This window comes from Coregonus lavaretus, assembly GCF_964263955.1.
Source record: "Coregonus lavaretus genome assembly, chromosome: 25".
Classification (NCBI taxonomy): Eukaryota; Metazoa; Chordata; class Actinopteri; order Salmoniformes; family Salmonidae; genus Coregonus; species Coregonus lavaretus.
This window is the reverse complement of record NC_140012.1, coordinates 42,514,473-42,540,903: the sequence shown is the minus strand read 5'-3', so window position 1 is coordinate 42,540,903 and position 26,431 is coordinate 42,514,473. Positions and strand designations below refer to the sequence as shown.

The 26,431-nt window shown below is 44.3% G+C and overlaps 1 protein-coding gene across 1 annotated transcript in view; it reads left to right on the top strand.

Annotated features, from left to right (window-relative positions):
* Positions 1 to 3,667: 3,667 nt before the first annotated feature.
* Positions 3,668 to 26,431, top strand: part of LOC311100923 (calcium-activated potassium channel subunit alpha-1a-like) — a gene marked incomplete at both ends in the record, with an annotated part of 217,684 nt that continues 194,920 nt past the window's right edge. The window contains 1 exon segment of the mRNA XM_084141903.1: positions 3,668 to 3,958. Within this exon segment, the coding sequence (XP_083998029.1) occupies positions 3,668 to 3,958 (291 nt within the window).

Genomic DNA, 26,431 nt, shown 5'->3' with positions numbered 1-26,431 from the left:
GCATGGTGGACAGACAAATGTAGGGCGCGGGATGCAACTGACATTTTTGCGGGTGGGGAGAGAGCAAGAGAGGGTAGAGGAGGAGGCTTGCCATGAAGCTCTGGGCATCTCGGTATGACATGCATTATCTGAATTAGGCCCACATAATTATACCTACAGAGGAGCGTCTTCTCTGGAGGACCTTTTAAAGTATTTGAACTTCCGAGAGTTGGCTTAACATTGGACCAGAGCTAACGTTAAAGCTTGTGTGTGCAGAGTACGCTTGGTGTATAGTATGCTAGAGTAACACATGCTTCCGAGGGGGAGGGGCATGTAGTCTACACAGCACTGGCAAAGATTTCCAGCTAGCAGGCAGACACTTGAATACGTTTCTGAGTGTCAGAGTAACGACTTTGCATTGGCGCAAATGCTTTTAAAATAACGGTTCTGTTCCGGAACAGTATATATCAGTTTCATTATTTTCTGGTGTAGTGTCTTAGAGTCTGTGATTGTGCTGACCTTTGCAAAAAGTGTGTTAGAGGAAACTTGGCTCTGTGATTGTGCTGACATTGCAAATGGTGTAACAGATGAACTTTACTCTGCTTTGCTGAAACATCTGGAAAGCATTACTAAAGTTCCTGGAAAAAAGTATATGGGAAGATATGTGGAAAGGCCAGGGATTGGGTATTAAAATCACGCCATACTATGTCATATATGATATAAATATCATGTCTTGAACAGGGGGAAAAGAAGAATAGCGAATTACAGAATTGGCTCCTGCTGTTCTTCAGATATCTGCAGGTATCTGTAAATCTGACGCTGAAACTCTTTGTTATAATAAACCTTTATAAACAAAGTACAGTGTCGGCGGACTTCTTATCATCACGGCATTATCAGCAAAGGTTTGTTTTTGACACCACACTGGTTTTCTGGTTTTCGTTTTTTTCTGTTCTGTTCCCTGAGCCGGTCCCAACTCCTGGTTATATGTATATACTCTCCTACTCGAATACCACAGTAAACTGTAATAATATAGTATAGAAGACAAGGAGGTATGGTGAGGTTTAAAATAAAATAGAAAAGTTTATTTAATCACAACAGTCTGGAGGACAGCAAGATTTTCTTGAAGTTGTCTCTGGGCTGGAGGGGTATCCATGGGAAGAAAAAAAATGTTTTTACACTAACATGAAGGGGACTTTGAAGGCAAGCAGTGAAATGTCATACCAATGTTTGGTCAAGATTAATTCCTAAAATGTCTGAAGGGTTGTGATAGCTGTAGCAGGTCTGAATGGAGGGAACTTTGGGGTCCTCCGCTGGCCATATAACAAAATTACACCCCAGGCCTATACAGTTCTATATCAACCTGTAAACTCAGATCATGACTGATTTAGGCCCTCTACACCAGATGAGGCAGACAGCGCAAACGATCTGACCTTTGTTCAAATAGTATTTGAAATCTTTCAAATACTTTAAGCGTTTGCTTTAGCTTGCCAGGTGGGTAGGGTTTGCTCTTTTGAGACTTTTCTATAGGTCGTTATCAATAACATGTTACAATAAGGTTCAGAGCGCTCGATTTGCCTTCTGGGGGGCAAGGAGACCCCAGCTCCGCTAAAACGATTGACAACTGCGTGCCGTTTTCAAGGGATTGTTAAATAAATGTTAACACATTTAGCACTATCACCAGAGTTATACAACAAGTAAATGCATGTATTTTATGATCAGTAAACATCTATATTGATCATGTAATTTCAGATACGTGAGGGTAGCCTCACGATATCTCTCAATATTGGCCACCATTAAGTTGATATTTTAGTGATATACAATACAAGTGTACTGTACCTGACAAATATGAGTGGTTTAGGTTAATTTCTTATTTTTGGCTCTGCCTGTCAAGCAGCAGAAGTGCGCATTTTGTGTGTATAGATGGACTGGCAGATCAGTTTTTAACTTCAGTTCTGAAAGATGTCAAAGTCCATTCGATTTAAAAAAATTGTAATAGGCATTTGCATTGTACCATTACGCATGAACAAGCGCTTCACTTCCGTCAGATCACACATTAAAACTGTTATTTTTGTGAATGAGGAGTACCTGCACCTTTCTGTCTCCTTTTGAAACATGTTTTTTTTCTTCTTCTCCAAGAGATACGTGAAACTCTACTTTGGATGCGTGCGTAAATGTTCTGTTCAATTTCCCGATCCAAACCATGTTTTCTCTGCCGCCTCAGGCTCATGAATCAAAGATGAGGCAATAGATGCAATGTGTTACCACCAGGGAGAGCACAATCTCCAGTTCATAGATATGTAAATTCATAGAAGTTATTTTTGACTATAGTGCAGAATAAAAACGCGTTATTTATATATTTAAAACTCCAATTGGAGCTGCATAATTTTCGAGCTATGAATTGATTTAATTGCATATTTGCTTCATTATATCATCATAGTCCATCTCTAAAATTAATTAATTTAATCATGCTTTTACATTATACATTTTGTATGGCTATTATTTTAGTTTACATGTGGCAAAGCTATTTCTTGACAACAACAAAAAACACGCTAAAAGAGCAACAGCTTGCTGCTTAGTGTGGCTACTCAACAGGTCCTATTCAAGGCCGAGGTGTGGACAGCATCCTCTCCTCATCCTCCCTCAGACACAAAACAATTTCAAAATACTGGGTTTTGTGCATATTTGTGCGCATTCGAAGCGAGACACGTAGGCTATTCTAAATAAAAAAAGAGTATAATATAATCCATTTTAGAATTAAGGCGATACGCGGATAAATAAAATCGTGCATGCATTATCTTGATATCTTATAGCCTGTAGAAAGTGCTCATAAATTAGATAAAATAAAGAATTACGAATCGAATGAGAAAGGATGTCACCACAGAAACACTGAGAGGATAATGTTGGAGGGCCACGGAAACATCGACTGATTGGTTCTGTATCGGGTTCCATATGAGTGGGTCAGATGTTGTTGATGGCTCCACCCTGCTACCTGTAAATCTCCCTAGCCATCTTCCTAACAGATCTGACAGGCAGCCGCAGATCAGCTGGCCGCCGCTGAAGCAAGAAGAGGAGGACAAGAAGCCAATGGAAAGCGTTATCGCACATCTTTTCTGAAAGGGAATAAATGAGAAAACTGCGGGCATAAAGAGAGAAAGTAGTATTCAACAGCTAGCGAGAGCGCTAAATGGACCAGAAGTAACGGACCCAGAAGGCGGCGGTTGGTCCTCAACAAAGGTTGAGTTTTGTGAGCGACGGCTACCATCCATCGGCTTTACGCTATTCGGTTACCAGATGAAGGAACCTGCACGACAGGTCGCGCCAAGATAATCGCTGCATTTCCTGGAAATATTGAACTGTTACATCAGAAGAAACAAGCAAAGAAGAAATATTTCCCATATGGAATTAAATACAGGAGTTGTAAAGAAATATCAGATTTTACATACAATTCGCATTTAGATATGTCTTCTTTTACGATGTGTGAATGACTGCTGTTAGTGGAACTATCACATCCTGTCATTTGTAGTGAAGTTTGCGCGTAACAGGTCGCTGAGAACACAACATTTACATAGAAGAAGGACTGATGAAAACGGACGGGGCAGAGTAGAGGAAGAAGGGTGTTAGTTAGTTCAAGAGATATGGCTGAATTGTGGGGTAGGGGGCACTTGCTGGAACTACTCAAAGAGTCTGGATGCTAGTTCTAGAACATGGCAACCTATCCCTGGGCATCGGTAGCCTCAGAATAATGCCTAAAGGTAAACACAGTTACTATCCGGACTCTCCCTCTATCCGCATATCCAAGATGGATGTGATCATCCCGTTCTCCCCAGATGTGCCCTGTGATAGCAACGGCCAGCGCATGTGGTGGGCTTTCCTTGCCTCCTCCATGGTCACGTTCTTTGGGGGCCTCTTCATCATTCTGCTCTGGAGAACTCTCAACTACCTGTGGACCGTCTGCTGCCACTGTAACAGCAAAAAGAAGGTTGGTCATATCCACGTGCCCACAGCACATTTCCAATGCATTCATATCTTGTGACAGAAATTAACGATTGTCTGTGTTGTTATTTTAGTGTGGTACTGTGGCTTCATACCATTTGGATTCAGGATTGGGTATTTTCTTATTTGCTATAGGCCTATGAGACTGACAGACCCTGTGCAACAATGTTTCCCCACCAAAAATAACTGAGCAACATTGTTTCCTTTCCCCCCAAATGAAACAATAACAGTTATAGCCCTTAACACAGTTATAACACCTACTTAACATTGTCACCCTCGAAGCATCGTTACCCATCGCTCCACAAAAGCAGCGGCCCTTACAGAGCTAGGGAAACAACTACTTGCGTGCATGTTCTAAGAGCGAGTGACGTCACCGATTGAAACGCTACTAGCACGCACCGCTAACTAGCTAGCCATTTCACACCGGTTACATAGGACACTATTTTTTTTTTAGGCCATATTTTGTCTAATGTTGGCTGAGAATGAAAAAACCCCCACAGAAGTATCACTTACAACCATGTGTCATCTCATTATCTCAAATTACATGAGCAGGTTTATAGCCAAAGCAACTTGTTAAGGCCGTTGACACCTGTAGGCCTGTCATGTAGGCCTGCTTAAACCCTTGCCATAACCCTAACCTTAACCCGTAACCCTAACCCAAACCCTAAACCTAACCACCAACCACTTACCCTAACCCTAATTCTAACCCTAATTGTAACCCTAACCTTAAACCTAACCCCTAAGCTTAAAATAGCCTTTGTACTCATGGGGAGGTGGGAAATGTCCACACGAGGGATACTTTTCCTTGTTTTACTATCCTTGTGGGGACTTTGTGGGATTTTAAGTCACCACAAGGATAGAGGGACCAACACACACACACACACACACACACACACACACACACACACACACACACACACACACACACACACACACACACACACACACACACACACGGTTGGCAGACTTCCATCAGTCAGTCAGGAATAGTGCTAGCTGGAACAGTGCTGCTGCTGCTATTACACAAGTCTAGCGTTGTTGTCTGTCAATGAGACATTCTTCAAATGCATCATCAGTTGCTAGCACCATACCGTGTGTTGCTATAGTGATCAAGGCCTAGATTCAATCAGATCAAGCGTTAACCGGCGATAGCAGACACCCGCATAGCGGATGTTTTTGCCGGTGTCGGAGGTGGAACTGCGTTGGAGCCGTCAAATCGCTCTTGCGATCATTGTCACGAAGCCACACCCGCCCCACTCGCGTTAGAAGTTTAGAGCGAGAAAGTGTAGGCTATGTGGAAATAATATATCACTATACAGATTATAAAAATTTCTATCATCCTAATCAAGGTGTAGATTACATCTCACATTCCAGAGTTGAGATTTCTGTTAATGTAATTTCTGTAACTGTTAATGCTTTAGGTATAATGCCGGGAGCCGCTTGTTGATAGAGCCCCAAATCTCTGTAGAAATAGTTGACAAAGGTGGCACCATTGAACACCACAAGCAGTGGAATTCATCAACGAGATAGAGAGAGAGGAAGAGAGAAAGAGAGAGAGGAGAGAGAGAGAGGAAGAGAGAGAGAGAGAGAGAGAGAGGAGAGAGAGAGAGGAAGAGAGAGAGAGAGAGAGAGAGAGAGAGAGGAAGAGAGAGGAGAGAGAGACAGAGAGAGACAGAGAGAGAGAGATAGAGAGATACACTACATTACCAAAAGTATGTGGACACCTGCTCGTCGAACATCTCATTCCCAAAAAAATAATGGGCATTCATATGGAGTTGGTCCCCCCTTTCCTGCTATAACAGCCTCCACTCTTCTGTGAAGGCTTTCCACTAGATGTTGGAACATTGCTGCAGGGACTTGCTTCCATTCAGCCACAAGAGCATTAGTGAGGTCGGGCACTGATGTTGGGCGATTAGGCCCGCAGTCGGCGTTCCAAATCATCCCAAAGGTGTCCGATGGGGTTGAAGTCAGGGCTCTGTGCAGGCCAGTCAAGTTCTTCCACACTGATCTCGACAAACCATTTCTGTATTGACCTCGCTTTGTGCACGGGGGCATTGTCATGCTCAAACAGGAAAGGACCTTCCCCAAACTGTGCCACAAGGTTTTAAGCACAGAATCGTCTAGAATGTCATTGTATGCTGTAGCATTGAGATTTCCCTTCACTGGAACTAAGGGACCTAGCCTTAACCATGAAAAACAGCCCCAGACCATTATTTCTCCTCCACCAAATGTTACAGTTGGCACTATGCATTGGGCAGGTAGCGTTCTCCTGGCATCCGCCAAACCCAGATTTGTCCGTCGGACTGCTAGGTGGTGAAGCGGTGATTCATCACACCTCCAAAAAATGCGTTTCCACTGTTCCAGAGTCCATGGCGGCGAGTTTTACACCACTCCAGCCGACACTTGCCATTGCGCATGGTGATCTAGGCTTGTGTGCGCTGCTTGGCCATGGAAACCCATTTCATGAAGCTCCCGATGAACAGCTCTTGTGCTGACATTGCTTCCAGAGGCAGTCAGTCTGGAACTCGGTAGTGATGTCTTGCAACCGAGGACAGACGATTTTTACACGCTAGTATTCAGACCCCCTTGACTTTTTCTACATTGTTACGTTAAAATAGTTTTCCCCCTCATCAATCTAGACACAATACCCCATAATGACAAAGCAAAAACAGTTTTTTTGACATTTTTGCAAATTTAATTTAAAAAAAGCCAGAAATATAACATTTACATAAGTATTCAGACCCTTTACTCAGTACTTTGTTGAAGCACCTTTGGCAGTGATTACAGCCTCGAGTATTCTGGGTATGACGCTACAAGCTTGGCACACTGTATTTGGGGAGTTTCGCCCATTCTTCTCTGCAGATCCTCTCAAGCTTTGCCAGGTTGGATGGGGAGGGTTGCTGCACAGCTATTTTCAGGTCTCTCGAGAGATGTTCAATCAGGTTCAACTCCGGGGTCTTGGATGGGCCACTCAAGGACATTCAGAGACTTGTCCCGAAGCCACTCCTGTGTTGTCTTGGCTGTGTGCTTAGGGTCGTTGTCCTGTTGGAAGGTGATCCTTTCACCCAGTCTGAGGTCTGATCGCTCTGGAGCAGGTTTTCATCAGGATCTCTCTGTACTTTGCTGAGGAATACTTAAAAAAAAATAATATATATTTTAGAATAGGCTGTAACGTAACAAAATGTGGAAAAAGTCAAGGGGTCTGAATACTTTCTGAAGGCACTGTATATAGAGAGAAAGAGAAATAGATAGACAACAGAGAGAGCGGTATAGATAGATAGATAGATAGATAGATAGATAGATAGATAGATAGATAGATAGATAGATAGATAGATAGATAGAAAGTACTGTATAGTATAGTATAGTACAGTATAGTATAGCACAGTATAGTATTGTATAGTACAGAACTGTATAGTATAGTACAGAACTGTATAGTATAGTATAGTACAGTACAGGTAACAACAGATCATAGATGTGGATAGACAGTGAGTTCCTAGTTGAATCCTCCAGTGTAGTAATGATCTCCCAACCTAACGCACATTAGTGAGATGGCAAAGGGAGGGAGTACAGTCTCTCTCTCTCTCTCTCTCTCTCTCTCTCTCTCTCTCTCTGTCTCTCTCTGTCTCTCTCTCTGTCTCTCTCTCTCTCTCTGTCTCTCTCTCTCTCTCTCTCTCTCTCTCTCTCTCTCTCTCTCTCTCTCTCTCTCTGTCTCTCTCTGTCTCTCTCTCTCTCTCTCTCTCTCTCTCTCTCTCTCTCTCTCTCTCTCTCCTCTCTCTCCTCTGTCTCTCTCTGTCTCTCTCTCTGTCTCTCTCTCTCTCTCTCTCTGTCTCTCTCTCTCTCTCTGTCTCTCTCTCTCTCTCTGTCTCTCTCTCTCTCTCTCTCTCTCTCTCTCTCTCTCTCTCTCTCTCTCTCTCTCTGTCTCTCTCTCTCTCTCTGTCTCTCTCTCTCTGTCTCTCTCTCTGTCTCTCTCTCTCTCTCTGTCTCTCTCTGTCTCTCTCTCTGTCTCTCTCTCTCTCTCTCTGTTCTCTCTCTCTCTCTCTCTCTCTCTCTCTCTCTCTCTGTCTCTCTCTCTCTCTGTCTCTCTCTGTCTCTCTCTCTCTCTCTGTCTCTCTCTGTCTCTCTCTCTGTCTCTCTCTCTGTCTCTCTCTCTCTCTCTGTCTCTCTCTCTCTCTCTCTCTCTCTCTCTCTCTCTCTCTGTCTCTCTCTCTCTCTGTCTCTCTCTGTCTCTCTCTCCTCTCTCTCTTCTCTGTCTCTCTCTCTCTGAGTTATTTAAGAAAATAATCATCAGTGTATCTCATTTTGATGTATTGACTATCAATAGTAGATGAGATGACTACTACAGTATGAGCCAACACTAAGAGAACTGAACCAGTAGATGACTACTACTGTATGAGCCACACTAAGAACTGAACAGTATAGATGACTACTGTATGAGCCAACACTAGGAGACTGAACCAGTATAGATGACTACTACTGTATGAGCCAACACTAAGAGAACTGAACCAGTATAGATGACTACTACTGTATGAGCCAACATTAAGAGGACTGAACCAGTATAGTTGACTACTACTGTATGAGCCAACACTAAGAGAACTGAACCAGTATAGATGACTACTACTGTATGAGCCAACACTAAGAGAACTGACCAGTATAGATGACTACTACTGTATGAGCCAACACTAAGAGAACTGAACCAGTATAGATGACTACTACTGTATGAGCCAACACTAAGAGAACTGAACCAGTATAGATGACTACTACTGTATGAGCCAACACTAAGAGAACTGAACCAGTATAGATGACTACTACTGTATGAGCCAACACTAGAGAACTGAACCAGTATAGATGACTACTACTGTATGAGCCAACACTAAGATAACTGAACCAGTATAGATGACTACTACTGTATGAGCCAACATTAAGAGGACTGAACCAGTATAGTTGACTACTACTGTATGAGCCAACACTAAGAGAACTGAACCAGTATAGATGACTACTACTGTATGAGCCAACACTAAGAGAACTGAACCAGTATAGATGACTACTACTGTATGAGCCAACACTAAGAGAACTGAACCAGTATAGATGACTACTACTGTATGAGCCAACAGCCTGAAGATAGATGACCAGTAAGATGACAACTACTACTGTATGAGCCAACACTAAGAGACTGAACCAGTATAGATGACTACTACTGTATGAGCCAACACTAAGAGAACTGAACCAGTATAGATGACTACTACTGTATGAGCCAACACTAAGAGAACTGAACCAGTATAGATGACTACTACTGTATGAGCCAACACTAAGATACTGAACCAGTATAGATGACTACTACTGTATGAGCCAACATTAAGAGGACTGAACCAGTATAGTTGACTACTACTGTATGAGCCAACACTAAGAGAACTGAACCAGTATAGATGACTACTACTGTATGAGCCAACACTAAGAGAACTGAACCAGTATAGATGACTACTACTGTATGAGCCAACACTAAGAGAACTGAACCAGTATAGATGACTACTACTGTATGAGCCAACACTAAGAGAACTGAACCAGTATAGATGACTACTACTGTATGAGCCAACACTAAGAGAACTGAACCAGTATAGATGACTACTACTGTATGAGCCAACATTAAGAGGACTGAACCAGTATAGTTGACTACTACTGTATGAGCCAACATTAAGAGGACTGAACCAGTATAGTTGACTACTACTGTATGAGCCAACACTAAGAGAACTGAACCAGTATAGATGACTACTACTGTATGAGCCAACACTAAGAGAACTGAACCAGTATAGATGACTACTACTGTATGAGCCAACACTAAGAGAACTGAACCAGTATAGATGACTACTACTGTATGAGCCAACACTAAGAGAACTGAACCAGTATAGATGACTACTACTGTATGAGCCAACACTAAGAGAACTGAACCAGTATAGATGACTACTACTGTATGAGCCAACATTAAGAGGACTGAACCAGTATAGTTGACTACTACTGTATGAGCCAACACTAAGAGAACTGAACCAGTATAGATTACTACTACTGTATGAGCCAACACTAAGAGAACTGAACCAGTATAGATGACTACTACTGTATGAGCCAACACTAAGAGAACTGAACCAGTATAGATGACTACTACTGTATGAGCCAACACTAAGAGAACTGAACCAGTATAGATGACTACTACTGTATGAGCCAACACTAAGAGAACTGAACCAGTATAGATGACTACTACTGTATGAGCCAACACTAAGAGAACTGAACCAGTATAGATGACTACTACTGTATGAGCCAACACTAAGAGAACTGAACCAGTATAGATGACTACTACTGTATGAGCCAACATTAAGAGGACTGAACCACAACACTAAGAGAACTGAACCAGTATAGATGACTACTACTGTATGAGCCAACACTAAGAGAACTGAACCAGTATAGATGACTACTACTGTATGAGCCAACACTAAGAGAACTGAACCAGTATAGATGACTACTACTGTATGAGCCAACACTAAGAGAACTGAACCAGTATAGATGACTACTACTGTATGAGCCAACACTAAGAGAACTGAACAAGTATAGATGACTACTACTGTATGAGCCAACATAAGAGGACTGAACCAGTATAGATGACTACTACAGTATGAGCCAACACTAAGAGAACTGAACCAGTATAGATGACTACTACTGTATGAGCCAACACTAAGATAACTGAACCAGTATAGATGACTACTACAGTATGAGCCAACACTAAGAGAACTGAACCAGTATAGATGACTACTACTGTATGAGCCAACACTAAGAGAACTGAACCAGTATAGATGACTACTACTGTATGAGCCAACACTAAGAGAACTGAACCAGTATAGATGACTACTACTGTATGAGCCAACATTAAGAGAACTGAACCAGTATAGATGACTACTACAGTATGAGCCAACACTAAGAGAACTGAACCAGTATAGATGACTACTACTGTATGAGCCAACACTAAGAGAACTGAACCAGTATAGATGACTACTACTGTATGAGCCAACATTAAGAGGACTGAACCAGTATAGTTGACTACTACTGTATGAGCCAACACTAAGTGAACTGAACCAGTATAGATGACTACTACTGTATGAGCCAACACTAAGAGAACTGAACCAGTATAGATGACTACTACTGTATGAGCCAACACTAAGAGAACTGAACCAGTATAGATGACTACTACTGTATGAGCCAACACTAAGAGAACTGAACCAGTATAGATGACTACTACTGTATGAGCCAACACTAAGAGAACTGAACCAGTATAGATGACTACTACTGTATGAGCCAACATTAAGAGGACTGAACCACAACACTAAGAGAACTGAACCAGTATAGATGACTACTACTGTATGAGCCAACACTAAGAGAACTGAACCAGTATAGATGACTACTACTGTATGAGCCAACACTAAGAGAACTGAACCAGTATAGATGACTACTACTGTATGAGCCAACACTAAGAGAACTGAACCAGTATAGATGACTACTACTGTATGAGCCAACACTAAGAGAACTGAACAAGTATAGATGACTACTACTGTATGAGCCAACATAAGAGGACTGAACCAGTATAGATGACTACTACAGTATGAGCCAACACTAAGAGAACTGAACCAGTATAGATGACTACTACTGTATGAGCCAACACTAAGATAACTGAACCAGTATAGATGACTACTACAGTATGAGCCAACACTAAGAGAACTGAACCAGTATAGATGACTACTACTGTATGAGCCAACACTAAGAGAACTGAACCAGTATAGATGACTACTACTGTATGAGCCAACACTAAGAGAACTGAACCAGTATAGATGACTACTACTGTATGAGCCAACATTAAGAGAACTGAACCAGTATAGATGACTACTACAGTATGAGCCAACACTAAGAGAACTGAACCAGTATAGATGACTACTACTGTATGAGCCAACACTAAGAGAACTGAACCAGTATAGATGACTACTACTGTATGAGCCAACATTAAGAGGACTGAACCAGTATAGTTGACTACTACTGTATGAGCCAACACTAAGTGAACTGAACCAGTATAGATGACTACTACTGTATGAGCCAACACTAAGAGAACTGAACCAGTATAGATGACTACTACTGTATGAGCCAACACTAAGAGAACTGAACCAGTATAGATGACTACTACTGTATGAGCCAACACTAAGAGAACTGAACCAGTATAGATGACTACTACTGTATGAGCCAACATTAAGAGGACTGAACCAGTATAGATGACTACTACAGTATGAGCCAACACTAAGAGAACTGAACCAGTATAGATGACTACTACTGTATGAGCCAACACTAAGATAACTGAACCAGTATAGATGACTACTACAGTATGAGCCAACACTAAGAGAACTGAACCAGTATAGATGACTACTACTGTATGAGCCAACACTAAGAGAACTGAACCAGTATAGATGACTACTACTGTATGAGCCAACACTAAGAGAACTGAACCAGTATAGATGACTACTACTGTATGAGCCAACATTAAGAGAACTGAACCAGTATAGATGACTACTACAGTATGAGCCAACACTAAGAGAACTGAACCAGTATAGATGACTACTACTGTATGAGCCAACATTAAGAGAACTGAACCAGTATAGTTGACTACTACTGTATGAGCCAACACTAAGAGAACTGAACCAGTATAGATGACTACTACTGTATGAGCCAACACTAAGAGAACTGAACCAGTATAGATGACTACTACTGTATGAGCCAACACTAAGAGAACTGAACCAGTATAGATGACTACTACTGTATGAGCCAACACTAAGAGAACTGAACCAGTATAGATGACTACTACAGTATGACTGGAACACTAGCTAGGAGTTGGTTAAAGAGAGACTGAAACACTACGTAATAAGGAGTAATCCTGCGACTTCTCTGAACCATGTCGAACCAAAGGAACGAACCGTGTGCCATCCATCTCTCCCTCCCTTCTGCTCTCTCCTCTTTTGCATTTCTCTCACTCACTCGCTCCTGTCATTTCTCTCTTCCTCAACCCCCCCCCCCCCCAATAATCACGCACCCACACACAAAGATGTAATGTCAAACAGTTGCCAGGAAACAAATGTAATGTCAGTCAGTCGCCAGGCAACAGATTTATGTCAGTCAGTCGACAGGCAACAGATGTAATGTCTGTCAGTTATCAGGCAACAGATGTAATGTCAGTCAGTATCCAGGCAACAGATGTAATGTCAGTCAGTCAACAGGTAACAGATGTAATGTCAGTCAGTCGACAGGCAACAGATGTAATGTCAGTGAGTCGGCAGGCAACAGATGTAATGTCAGTCAGTCGACAGGCAACAGATGTAATGTCAGTCAGTCGACAGGCAACAGATGTAATGTCAGTCAGAAGCCAGGCAACAGATGTAATGTCAGTGAGTCGGCAGGCAACAGATGTAATGTCAGTCAGTCGACAGGCAACAGATGTAATGTCAGTCAGAAGCCAGGCAACAGATGTAATGTCAGTGAGTCGGCAGGCAACAGATGTAATGTCAGTCAGTCGACAGGCAACAGATGTAATGCCAGTCAGTCGACAGGCAACAGATGTAATGTCAGTCAGAAGCCAGGCAACAGATGTAATGTCAGTCAGAAGCCAGGCAACAGATGTAATGTCAGTCAGTCACCAGGCAACAGGCACATATATGTATACTATCTGAATCTGTTTTTTGGGGGTTGCTAAGAAACAAGCAAAGTATTTCATTATAAGAGAAAACCCTTCCCTTTATGCAATTGTTTAGGCTCAGGATCTAGCTTGGGTGGCAGAGAGCCCACCCCCACCCAGTCTGTGCATGTGATTAGCATCACAAACAAAGCAGCTAGAATAGAGCAGGGGCTTTTAGCATTTCATAAATAATCTGTTCCGTTTCTCCTTGTTGTTTTTAGTTGTTTGCTCTCTCTCTTTATGAACGAGATATCTCCCCCCACCCGCCCACTCCAGTGTCCTGGAATGGGTGAGCTCTAGTTCTGGACTGTGTCCCAAATGACACCCTATTCCTTTTACAGTGCACTATTTTTGATCAGGGCCCATAAGGCCCTGGTCAGATGAAGTGCACTATATAGGGAATAGGGTGCTATTTTGGAAGCAACCGTAGATTGACTATATTCCATCCCCTCTGCCCTCGTTACCTCCTCTTTCACAGATCTGAGACAACTGGGTAGGGGTAAACAATGGGCGAGATGAGGAACAGATCTGAGACAACTGGGTAGTGGTAAACAATGGGCGAGATGAGGAACAGATCTGAGACAACTGGGTAGTGGTAAACAATGGGCAAGATGAGGAACAGATCTGAGACAACTGGGTAGTGGTAAACAATGGGCGAGATGAGGAACAGATCTGAGACAACTGGGTAGTGGTAAACAATGGGCAAGATGAGGAACAGATCTGAGACAACTGGGTAGTGGTAAACAATGGGCAAGATGAGGAACAGTACATGTTTAATAATAACAGACAGTAAAGAGATAAGGAACAGTACATGTTTAATAATAACAGACAGTAAAGAGATAAGGAACAGTACATGTTTAATAATAACAGACAGTAAAGAGATAAGGAACAGTATATGTTTAATAATAACAGGCAGTAAAGAGATAAGGAACAGTACATGTTTAATAATAACAGACAGTAAAGAGATAAGGAACAGTACATGTTTAATAATAACAGACAGTAAAAAGATAAGGAACAGTACATGTTTAATAATAACAGACAGTAAAGAGATAAGGAACAGTACATGTTTAATAATAACAGACAGTAAAGAGATAAGGAACAGTACATGTTTAATAATAACAGACAGTAAATAGATAAGGAACAGTACATGTTTAATAATAACAGACAGTTAAGAGATAAGGAACAGTACATGCTTAATAATAACAGACAGTAAAGAGATAAGGAACAGTACATGTTTAATAATAACAGACAGTAAAGAGATAAGGAACAGTACATGTTTAATAATAACATACACTAAAGAGATAAGGAACAGTTCATGTTTAATAATAACATACAGCAAAGAGATAAGGAACAGTACATGTTTAATAATAACAGACAGTAAAGAGATAAGGAACAGTACATGTTTAATAATAACATACAGTAAAGAGATAAGGAACAGTACATGTTTAATAATAACAGACAGTTAAGAGATAAGGAACAGTACATGCTTAATAATAACAGACAGTAAAGAGATAAGGAACAGTATATGTTTAATAATAACAGACAGTAAAGAGATAAGGAACAGTACATGTTTAATAATAACAGACAGTAAAGTGATAAGGAACAGTATATGTTTAATAATAACAGACAGTAAAGAGATAAGGAACAGTACATGTTTAATAATAACAGACAGTAAAGAGATAAGGAACAGTACATGTTTAATAATAACAGACACTAAAGAGATAAGGAACAGTACATGTTTAATAATAACAGACAGTAAAGAGATAAGGAACAGTACATGTTTAATAATAACAGACAGTAAAGAGATAAGGAACAGTACATGTTTAATAATAACAGACAGTAAAGAGATAAGGAACAGTACATGTTTAATAATAACAGACACTAAAGAGATAAGGAACAGTACATGCTTAATAATAACAGACACTAAAGAGATAAGGAACAGTACATGTTTAATATGAACAGACACTAAAGAGATAAGGAACAGTACATGTTTAATAATAACAGACAGTAAAGAGATAAGGAACAGTACATGTTTAATAATAACAGACAGTTAAGTGATAAGGAACAGTACATATTTAATAATAACAGACAGTAAAGAGATAAGGAACAGTACATGTGTAATAATAACAGACAGTTAAGAGAATAGGAACAGTACATGTTTAATAATAACAGACAGTAAAGAGATAAGTAACAGTACATGTTTAATAATAACAGACAGTAAAGAGATAAGGAACAGTACATGTTTAATAATAACAGACAGTAAAGAGATAAGGAACAGTACATGTTTAATAATAACAGACAGTAAAGAGATAAGGAACAGTACATGTTTAATAATAACAGACAGTAAAGAGATAAGGAACAGTACATGTTTAATAATAACAGACAGTAAAGAGATAAGGAACAGTACATGTTTAATAATAACAGACAGTAAAGAGATAAGGAACAGTACATGTTTAATAATAACAGACAGTAAAGAGATAAGGAACAATACATGTTTAAGAATAACAGACAGTAAAGAGATAAGGAACAGTACATGTTTAATAATAACAGACAGTAAAGAGATAAGGAACAGTACATGTTTAATAATAACAGACAGTAAAGAGATAAGGAACAGTGCATGTTTAATAATAACAGACAGTAAAGAGATAAGGAACAGTACATGTTTAATAATAACAGACAGTAAAGAGATAAGGAACAATACATGTTTAAGAATAACAGACAGTAAAGAGATAAGGAACAGTACATGTTTAATAATAACAGACAGTAAAGAGATAAGGAACAGTACATGTTTAATAATAACAGACAGTAAAGAGATAAGGAACAGTACATGCTTAATAATAACAGACAGTAAAGAGATAAGGAACAGTACATGTTTAATAATAACAAACAGTAAAGAGATAAGGAACAGTACATGTTTAATAATAACAGACAGTAAAGAGATAAGGAACAGTACATGTTTAATAATAACAGACAGTAAAGAGATAAGGAACAGTACATGTTTAATAATAACAGACAGTAAAAAGATAAGGAACAGTACATGTTTAATAATAACAGACACTAAAGAGATAAGGAACAGTACATGTTTAATAATAACAGACAGTAAAGAGATAAGGAACAGTACATGTTTAATAATAACAGACAGTAAAGAGATAAGGAACAATACATGTTTAAGAATAACAGACAGTAAAGAGATAAGGAACAGTACATGTTTAATAATAACAGACAGTTAAGAGATAAGGAACAGTACATGTTTAATAATAACAGACAGTAAAGAGATAAGGAACAGTACATGTTTAATAATAACAGACAGTAAAGAGATAAGGAACAGTACATGTTTAATAATAACAGACAGTAAAGAGATAAGGAACAGTACATGCTTAATAATAACAGACAGTTAAGTGATAAGGAACAGTACATGTTTAATAATAACAGACAGTAAAGAGATAAGGAACAGTACATGTTTAATAATAACAGACAGTAAAGAGATAAGGAAGAGTACATGTTTAATAATAACAGACAGTAAAGAGATAAGGAACAGTACATGTTTAATAATAACAGACAGTAAAGAGATAAGGAACAGTACATGTTTAATAATAACAGACAGTAAAGAGATAAGGAACAGTGCAACCATGGCCCCATCCATTCCATCTGTAATCAATGTGCATCACTGCTGGGTGACTCAGACTGTCTAGAGATGTGGAGGGAGGAGTGAGGAGGAGAGAGGGGGGAGGAGGAAGGAAGGGGGAGGTTGGAGGGAGAGTGGACAGAGGATGGGAGGTGAGAGGAGCGGGGAGGAGGAAGGAGAGGAGAGGAAATGGGCAAGGTAGAGGGTGAAGAGAGGAGAGGAGGAGGTAGAGGAGGGATGAGAGAGGATGGAGTGTGGAGAGAAGGAGGAGGGAGGGAGGATGGATGGATGGAGGAGAGAGGAGGGTGATGGATCTGTTTGCTTCACATTTGGTCTGATCAAGTCTAGAACCATAGGACGGAGAAGAGGGTGAAGAGACAGAAGGATGAGAGAGGAGAGAGGAGGGAGGAGGGTGAAGAGACAGAATGAGGAGAGAGGAGGGTGAAGAGACAGGAGGATGAGAGAGGATAGAGGAGGGTGAAGAGACAGGAGGATGAGAGAGGAGGGTGAAGAGACAGGAGGATGAGAGAGGAGGGAGGAGGCTGAAGAGACAGGAGGATGAGAGAGGAGAGAGGAGGGTGAAGAGACAGGAGGATGAAAGAGGAGGGAGGAGGGTGAAGAGACAGGAGGATGAGAGAGGAGGGTGAAGGGTGAAGAGACAGGAGGATGAGAGAGGAGGGTGAAGGGACAGGAGAAGGAGAGAGGAGAGAGGAGGGTGAAGAGACAGGAGGATGAGAGAGGAGAGAGGAGGGTGAAGAGACAGGAGGATGAGAGAGGAGAGAGGAGGGTGAAGAGACAGGAGGATGAGAGAGGAGAGAGGAGGGTGAAGAGACAGGAGGATGAGAGAGGAGAGAGGAGGCTGAAGAGACAGGAGGATGAGAGAGGAGGGAGGAGGGTGAAGAGACAGGAGGATGAGAGAGGAGGGAGGAGGGTGAAGAGACAGGAGGATGAGAGAGGAGAGAGGAGGGTGAAGGGTGAAGAGACAGGAGGATGAGAGAGGAGGGAGGAGGGTGAAGGGACAGGAGGAGGAGAGAGGAGAGAGGAGAGAGGAGGGTGAAGAGACAGGAGGAGGAGAGAGGAGGGAGGAGGGTGAAGAGACAGGAGGAGGAGAGAGGAGAGAGGAGGCTGAAGAGACAGAATGATGAGAGAGGAGGGTGAAGAGACAGGAGGATGAGAGAGGAGGGAGGAGGGTGAAGAGACAGGAGGATGAGAGAGGAGAGAGGAGGGAGGAGGGTGAAGAGACAGGAGGATGAGAGAGGAGAGAGGAGGGTGAAGAGACAGGAGGATGAGAGAGGAGGGAGGAGGGTGAAGAGACAGGAGGATGAGAGAGGAGGGAGGAGGGTGAAGAGACAGGAGGATGAGAGAGGAGAGAGGAGGGTGAAGAGACAGGAGGATGAGAGAGGAGGGAGGAGGGTGAAGAGACAGGAGGATGAGAGAGGAGAGAGGAGGGTGAAGAGACAGGAGGATGAGAGAGGAGGGTGGAGGCTGAAGAGACAGGAGGATGAGAGAGGAGAGAGGAGGGTGAAGGGACAGGAGGATGAGAGAGGAGGGAGGAGGGTGAAGGGACAGGAGGATGAGAGAGGAGAGAGGAGAGAGGAGGCTGAAGAGACAGAATGATGAGAGAGGAGGGTGAAGAGACAGGAGGATGAGAGAGGAGGGAGGAGGGTGAAGAGACAGGAGGATGAGAGAGGAGGGTGGAGGCTGAAGAGACAGGAGGATGAGAGAAGAGAGAGGAGGGTGAAGGGACAGGAGGATGAGAGAGGAGGGAGGAGGGTGAAGGGACAGGAGGATGAGAGAGGAGAGAGGAGGGTGAAGAGACAGGAGGATGAGAGAGGAGGGTGAAGGGACAGGAGAAGGAGAGAGGAGGGAGGAGGGTGAAGAGACAGGAGGATGAGAGAGGAGAGAGGAGGGTGAAGAGACAGGAGGATGAGAGAGGAGGGAGGAGGGTGAAGAGACAGGAGGATGAGAGAGGAGAGAGGAGGGTGAAGAGACAGAAGGATGAGAGAGGAGGGAGGAGGGTGAAGAGACAGGAGGATGAGAGAGGAGAGAGGAGGCTGAAGAGACAGGAGGATGAGAGAGGAGGGTGAAGGGACAGGAGGAGGAGAGAGGAGGGAGGAGGCTGAAGACACAGGAGGATGAGAGAGTAGGGAGAATGCGGGAAGAGACAGGAGGATGAGAGAGGAGAGAGGAGGGTGAAGAGACAGGAGGATGAGAGAGGAGGGAGAATGGGGGAAGGAGAAGGGATGGAGGGATGGAGGGAGGAGGAGAGGGGGCGATCTGTTTGATTCACATCTGGTGACTGGTCTACCAAACGGATCAGACCTCCAACCATGTACACACACAGTCCCATGTACACAGTACAGGCATGTCCTAACACTGGCACACTGTCTTAGTGATACTCAATATGTTGCGTATTGTTGATACACCACACATGCAACCATCTGAAGAGAGACTTTAGCTCAAAACCCTGAAGCCTGTTAATCAAAATGACTGGAGCTGTGCTGAGATTTATTCCAAATTTAAACCTACAATAAACCCTGAAGCCTGTTAATCAAAATGACTGGAGCTGTGCTGAGATTTAATCCAAATTTAAACCTACAATAAACCCTAAAGCCTGTCAATCAAAATGACTGGAGCTGTGCTGAGATTTAATCCACATTTAAACCTACAATAAACCCTGAAGCCTGTTAATCAAAATGACTGGTGCTGTATTGAGATTTAATCCAAATTCAAATCTACAATACACCCTAAAGCCTGAGATTTAATCCAAGTTTAAATCTACAATAAACCCTAAAGCCTGTTAATCAAAATGTCTGGAGCTGTGCTGAGATTTAATCCACATTTAAACCTACAATAAACCCTAAAGCCTGCCAATCAAAATGACTGGTGCTGTATTGAGATTTAATCCAAATTCAAATCTACAATAAACCCTAAAGCCTGAGATTTAATCCAAGTTTAAATCTACAATAAACCCTAAAGCCTGCCAATCAAAATGACTGGAGCTGTGCTGAGATTAAATCCACATTTAAACCTACAATAAACCCTAAAGCCTGTTAATCAAAATGACTGGAGCTGTGCTGAGATTAAATCCAATTTAAACCTACAAAGCTTTTTATAGATATAGTATGGCAGTCAAATCAATGGTCATACAATAAGGAAATCCTGGTACAGTAACAGTGCTAAACACAAATCGAAAAAATACCAATGATCAACAAGTGAGTTGTTTATTAGTACTAATTTCAGTACCTAATTTCACTGGCCATGTCTGTTTTCTATACCATATATTAAAATAGATTAAACTGTAGCTGAGAGAGGAAGAGGGAGAGATTGCGTTTGACAGTTAAATTCTTACGTGGAAAGAGTTAGGGCTCTATTCAATCTGTTTCGATTGAAACGTAAAGATAATTTCCAATATGCAGCGTTTACCGTGAAACGCGTGAACATTGCCTTTACATTTCAATTGGGCTTTAGCGCTGAATTTCCCACGATACAGATTGAATACAGCCCTTATTCTAATTATCTGTGAACGATGTGAGGTATTCTGAAACTGTCAAGGTGTGCTGTATGTGGAAGGTGCGGGAATCAGGCGCAGGACACAGAAGCTTCGTACAACAGTCTTTAGTGATCAAAATACGAGCAAAGGTGCCCGGAGACGAGCGATACGCACACATGCGTAAACAAACAGGAAAAATGTATAAGCGCACAGAAAGTGCGAAAACCTCTCCTAACACACAAGGAGGGAAAACAAAACCAACACGACGACAGGACGCTCAATAACACACAACACATGACTAACAAAATGAGAACTTATAGGACACATAATCAACGCTAACTAACCACAGGTGTACAACAATCAGACAAAAGCAAACGAACACAGAAACATACAACGGTGGCAGCTAGTACTCTGGGGACGACAACCGCCGAAACCTGCCCGAGCAAGGAGGAGGAGCAGCCTCGGCAGATTCCGTGACAGTACCCCCCCCTTGACGCGCGGCTCCAGCCGTGCGCCGACCCCGGCCTCGGGGACGACCAGGAGGACGCGGTGCAGGGCGCGTAGGGTGACTACGGTGGAACTCAGTCAGGAGAGACGGGTCTAGGATGTCCCTCCTCGGCACCCAGCACCGCTCCTCCGGGCCGTACCCCTCCCACTCCACAAGATATTGGAGACCCCCCATCCGACGTCTCGAATTCAAGATGGACCGAACTGTGTACGCCGGAGCCCCCTCGATGTCCAATGGGGGCGGAGGAGTCTCTGCTATCTCACCTTCCTGGAGTGGACCAGCTACCACCGGCCTGAGAAGAGACACATGGAACGAGGGGTTAATATTCTTATACTCAATAGGTAGTAGTAACCTGTAACACACCTCGTTCAATCTCCTCAGGACTTTAAAGGGCCCTACAAACTGCCGACCCAGCTTCCGGCAGGGCAGGCGGAGGGGTAGGTTTCTGGTCGAGAGCCAGACTCGATCTCCAGGTGCGTACACCAGCCCCTCACTGCGGTGGAGATCGGCGCTCGCTTTTTGTCGACGGATGGCCCGCTGCAGATGGACGTGTGCAACGTTCCACGTCTCCTCCGAGCGCCTTACCCACTCATCCACCGCAGGGGCCTCGATCTGGCTCTGATGCCACGGTGCCAGAACCGGCTGGTAACCTAACACACATTGGAAAGGGGTTAGGTTGGTGGAGGAGTGGCGAAGAGAATTCTGGGCCATCTCTGCCCAGGGAATATACCTCGCCCACTCCTCCGGCCGGCCCTGGCAATACGACCTCAGAAACCTACCCACATCCTGGTTCACACGTTCTACCTGCCCATTACTCTCCGGATGGTACCCCGAGGTAAGGCTCACCGAGACCCCCAGGCGCTCCATGAACGCTCTCCAAACGCGGGAGGTGAACTGGGGACCTCGATCAGACACTATATCCTCGGGTACCCCGTAATGCCGGAAGACGTGGGTGAATAGTGCCTCAGCGGTCTGCAAGGCAGTGGGAAGACCTGGCATTGGGAGAAGACGACAGGCTTTAGAAAACCGATCCACAACGACCAGTATGGTGGTATTACCCTGCGAGGGGGGAAGGTCTGTCACAAAGTCCACCGAGAGGTGAGACCAGGGTCGTTGTGGAACAGGCAGGGGTTGTAACTTACCCCTGGGCAGATGTCTGGGCACCTTACACTGGGCGCACACCGAACAGGAGGAGGCATAAACCCTCACATCCCTGGCTAACATTGGCCACCAGTACTTAGCGCTAAGGCAGTGCACTGTCCGGCCAATACCTGGATGTCCAGAGGAGGGTGACGTGTGAGCCCAATAAATAAGCCGATCCCGAACCTCGAGCGGAACGTACGTCCGACCCACCGGACACTGTGGAGGGCTAGGGTCGGTACGCAACGCCCGCTCGATCTCAGCATCGACCTCCCACACTACCGGTGCCACTAGACACGACTCCGGCAGTATGGAAGTGGGCACAATGGACCTCTCCTCTGTGTCATACCGCCGGGACAGGGCGTCTGCCTTACCGTTCTGGGACCCAGGGATGTACGTGATTTTAAATACAAACCGGGTTAGAAACATGTTCCACCGAGCCTGGCGAGGGTTCAGTCTCCTAGCTGCCCGAATGTACTCCAGGTTACGGTGGTCAGTCAAAATGAGAAAAGGGTGTTGAGCCCCCTCAAGCCAATGCCTCCACACCTTTAGAGCTTGAACCACGGCTAACAGCTCCCTGTGTCCTACGTCATAATTCCGCTCCGCCGGGCTGAGCTTTTTAGAGTAGAAGGCACAGGGGCGGAGCTTAGGTGGCGTACCGGACCGTTGTGATAGCACGGCCCCTATACCGGCCTCAGACGCGTCTACCTCTACCTGAAATGGTAAGGCGGGATCCGGATGCGCAAGCACTGGAGCCGAGGTAAACAGGGCCTTCAGTCTCCCAAATGCCCTGTCCGCCTCCGCTGACCACTGCAATCACACCGGACCCCCCTTCAGAAGAGACGTTATGGGAGCTGCCACCTGTCCAAAACCCCGGATAAACCTCCGGTAGTAATTCGCAAACCCCAAGAACTGCTGCACCTCTTTCACGGTGGTTGGGGTTTGCCAATTACGCACGGCTGACACCCGGTCAACCTCCATCTTCACCCCTGACGCGGATAACTGATAACCCAGAAAGGAGACTGACTCCTGGAAAAACAGACATTTCTCTGCCTTGACATACAGGTCGTGCTCCATCAGCCTACCCAATACACGACGCATCAGGGCTACATGCTCGTCTCGGGTAGGCGAGTAAACCAGGATGTCATCTATGTACACAACCACACCCTGCCCCTGCATGTCCCTGAAAATCTCATCCACGAAGGATTGGAAGACTGAAGGAGCATTCATCAACCCGTATGGCATGACGAGATACTCGTAATGACCCGAGGTGGTACTAAATGCCGTTTTCCATTCATCGCCCTCCCTAATGCGCACCAAGTTATACACGCTCCTGAGATCCAGTTTCGTGAAGAAACGGGCTCCGTGCAAAGACTCCGTCATGGTCGCAATCAGAGGGAGTGGATAACTGTACTTCACAGTGATCTGATTGAGACTACGGTAATCTATGCACGGGCGCAACCCTCCATCCTTTTTCTTCACAAAAAAGAAGCTCGAGGACGCAGGAGAAGTGGAGGGCCGTATGTATCCTTGTCTTAGAGATTCGGCTATGTAAGTTTCCATAGCCCTCTTTTCCTCTTGGGACAGAGGATACACATGGCTCCGCGGAAGCGCTGCTCCTGCCTGGAGGTCTATCGCACAATCCCCCTGTCTATGAGGAGGCAAACGCGTCGCCCTCGATTTACTAAAGACAAGTGCCAAATCTTCATACTCAGTGGGAATGCGCAGTGAGGACACCTGGTTTGGACTCTCCACCGAGGTCGCCCCCACGGAAACACCCAAACATCTCCTCTCACACTGGGCAGACCACTCCTTGAGAGCCCTCTCTTGCCACGAAATAGAAGGATCATGGGTACTCAACCAGGGAATTCCCAGCACCACCGGATACGCAGGAGAGTCGATAAGATATAGCTGGATAGTCTCCTCATGACCCCCCTGCGTACACATCCTAAGTGGCGCTGTGACTTCCCTGATCAAACACGATCCCAACAGACGGCTATCTAGGGCATGAACAGGAAATGGGATGTCAACAGGAAGTAGGGGAATCCCTAATTCTAAACAAAATTTACGATCAACAAAATTCCCAGCTGCGCCTGAATCTACTAGCGCCTTATGCTGGGAATGAGGTGCAACCTGTGGAAATCGCACAGGTATACAGAAGTGCACAACAGAGAGCTCTGGGTAAGTGGGACGCCTACTCACCTGGAAGGACTCCCCAGTGCAGGGCCTGCCGTCCTCTCTCCTAGGAGACCCTCCCCAACACCTGGCCGCGGTGTGTCCTCCACGGCCACAGTTGGTGCAGGGGATGGCCCCCCTCGTGCTCCTTCCCCTCTTCTCTCTAGCGCCAGCACCCCCGAGCTCCATAGGGCTCGGCTCGGAGGTGCTGGAGGGTGGAATGGACGAACCCCACTCGGAACGTCCGCGGGTGACCAGCAGGGTGTCCAGCCGGATGGACATGTCCACCAACTGGTCGAACGTGAGACTGGTATCCCTGCAGGCCAGCTCTCGACGGACGTCCTCCCGAAGACTACAACGATAATGATCGATGAGGGCCCGCTCATTCCACCCTGCGTCAGCCGCTAGAGTCCGGAACTCCAGTGCAAATTCCTGGGCGCCCCTCCTCCCCTGCCGGAGGTAGAATAGACGCTCCCCTCGCCGCTTTCCCCTCAGGTGGATGGTCGAACACAGCCCGGAAGCGGCGGGAGAACTCCGCGTATGTGATCGTGGCGGCGTCTATCCTCCTCCATTCAGCGTTGGCCCACTCCAACGCCTTGCCGGTGAGACAGGAGATGAGGGCGGAAACGCTCTCGTGTCCCGAGGGCGCCGGGTGTACGGTGGCCAGGTATAGTTCCACCTGCAGGAGGAATCCCTGACACCCGGCAGCGGTACCATCATACGCCCTCGGGAGCGAGAGCCGAATCCCACTGGGTTCCGGAGCTTGGATGGGCGGACTGGCCGATGGTGATGGCAAGGTAGGGGGAGATGTGGGTGCCCCTCTGTTCTCCCATCGGTGCAGAGTGTTTATTACGTCCTGAAGGGCGGTCCCGATGCGGTTGATCTGGTCGTTCTGCTCGCGGACGCGCTCCTCCAGGGACTCGGACGCTAGTGCTGCTCCTGCTGATTCCATCTTGGTGTGTTATTCTGTCAGGAGTGCTGTATGTGGAAGGTGCGGGAATCAGGCGCAGGACACAGAAGCTTCGTACAACAGTCTTTAGTGATCAAAATACGAGCAAAGGTGCCCGGAGACGAGCGATACGCACACATGCGTAAACAAACAGGAAAAATGTATAAGCGCACACAAAGTGCGAAAACCTCTCCTAACACACAAGGAGGGAAAACAAAACCAACACGACGACAGGACGCTCAATAACACACAACACATGACTAATAAAACGAGAACATATAGGACACATAATCAACGCTAACTAACCACAGGTGTACAACAATCAGACAAAAGCAAACGAACACAGAAACATACAACGGTGGCAGCTAGTACTCCGGGGACGACGACCGCCGAAACCTGCCCGAGCAAGGAGGAGGAGCAGCCTCGGCAGATTCCGTGACAGAAACTCCTGCATCTTATTTAAGTTATGCCTAGGTGAGTTGAAAAAGATTAAGGCAATGTTCAAGTTTAGGAGTTACAGAAGAGTAATACTATTATGAGTATAGCACTAAGCAGTCTGAAGGAGTTTGTAATTAATTAACTGGAGAACATTTTTTATATTGCATTTATTGGACCTTAGCCCAAATGGTGGTAATAACAGTTACTTTAATATGACCATTTTATTTTTTGGGAGACTCTTCCTTTATCTTTTAGTTTCATTTATACTTGAGATCTTGTGACATGTGTAGTAATACGTTTTTGAATAATGCAAAGACAAGGGACACGTTTCTATTCCAGTTGAATGTCTCCTTCCTTTGAGAAATGACGCTGAGGGATCCAGG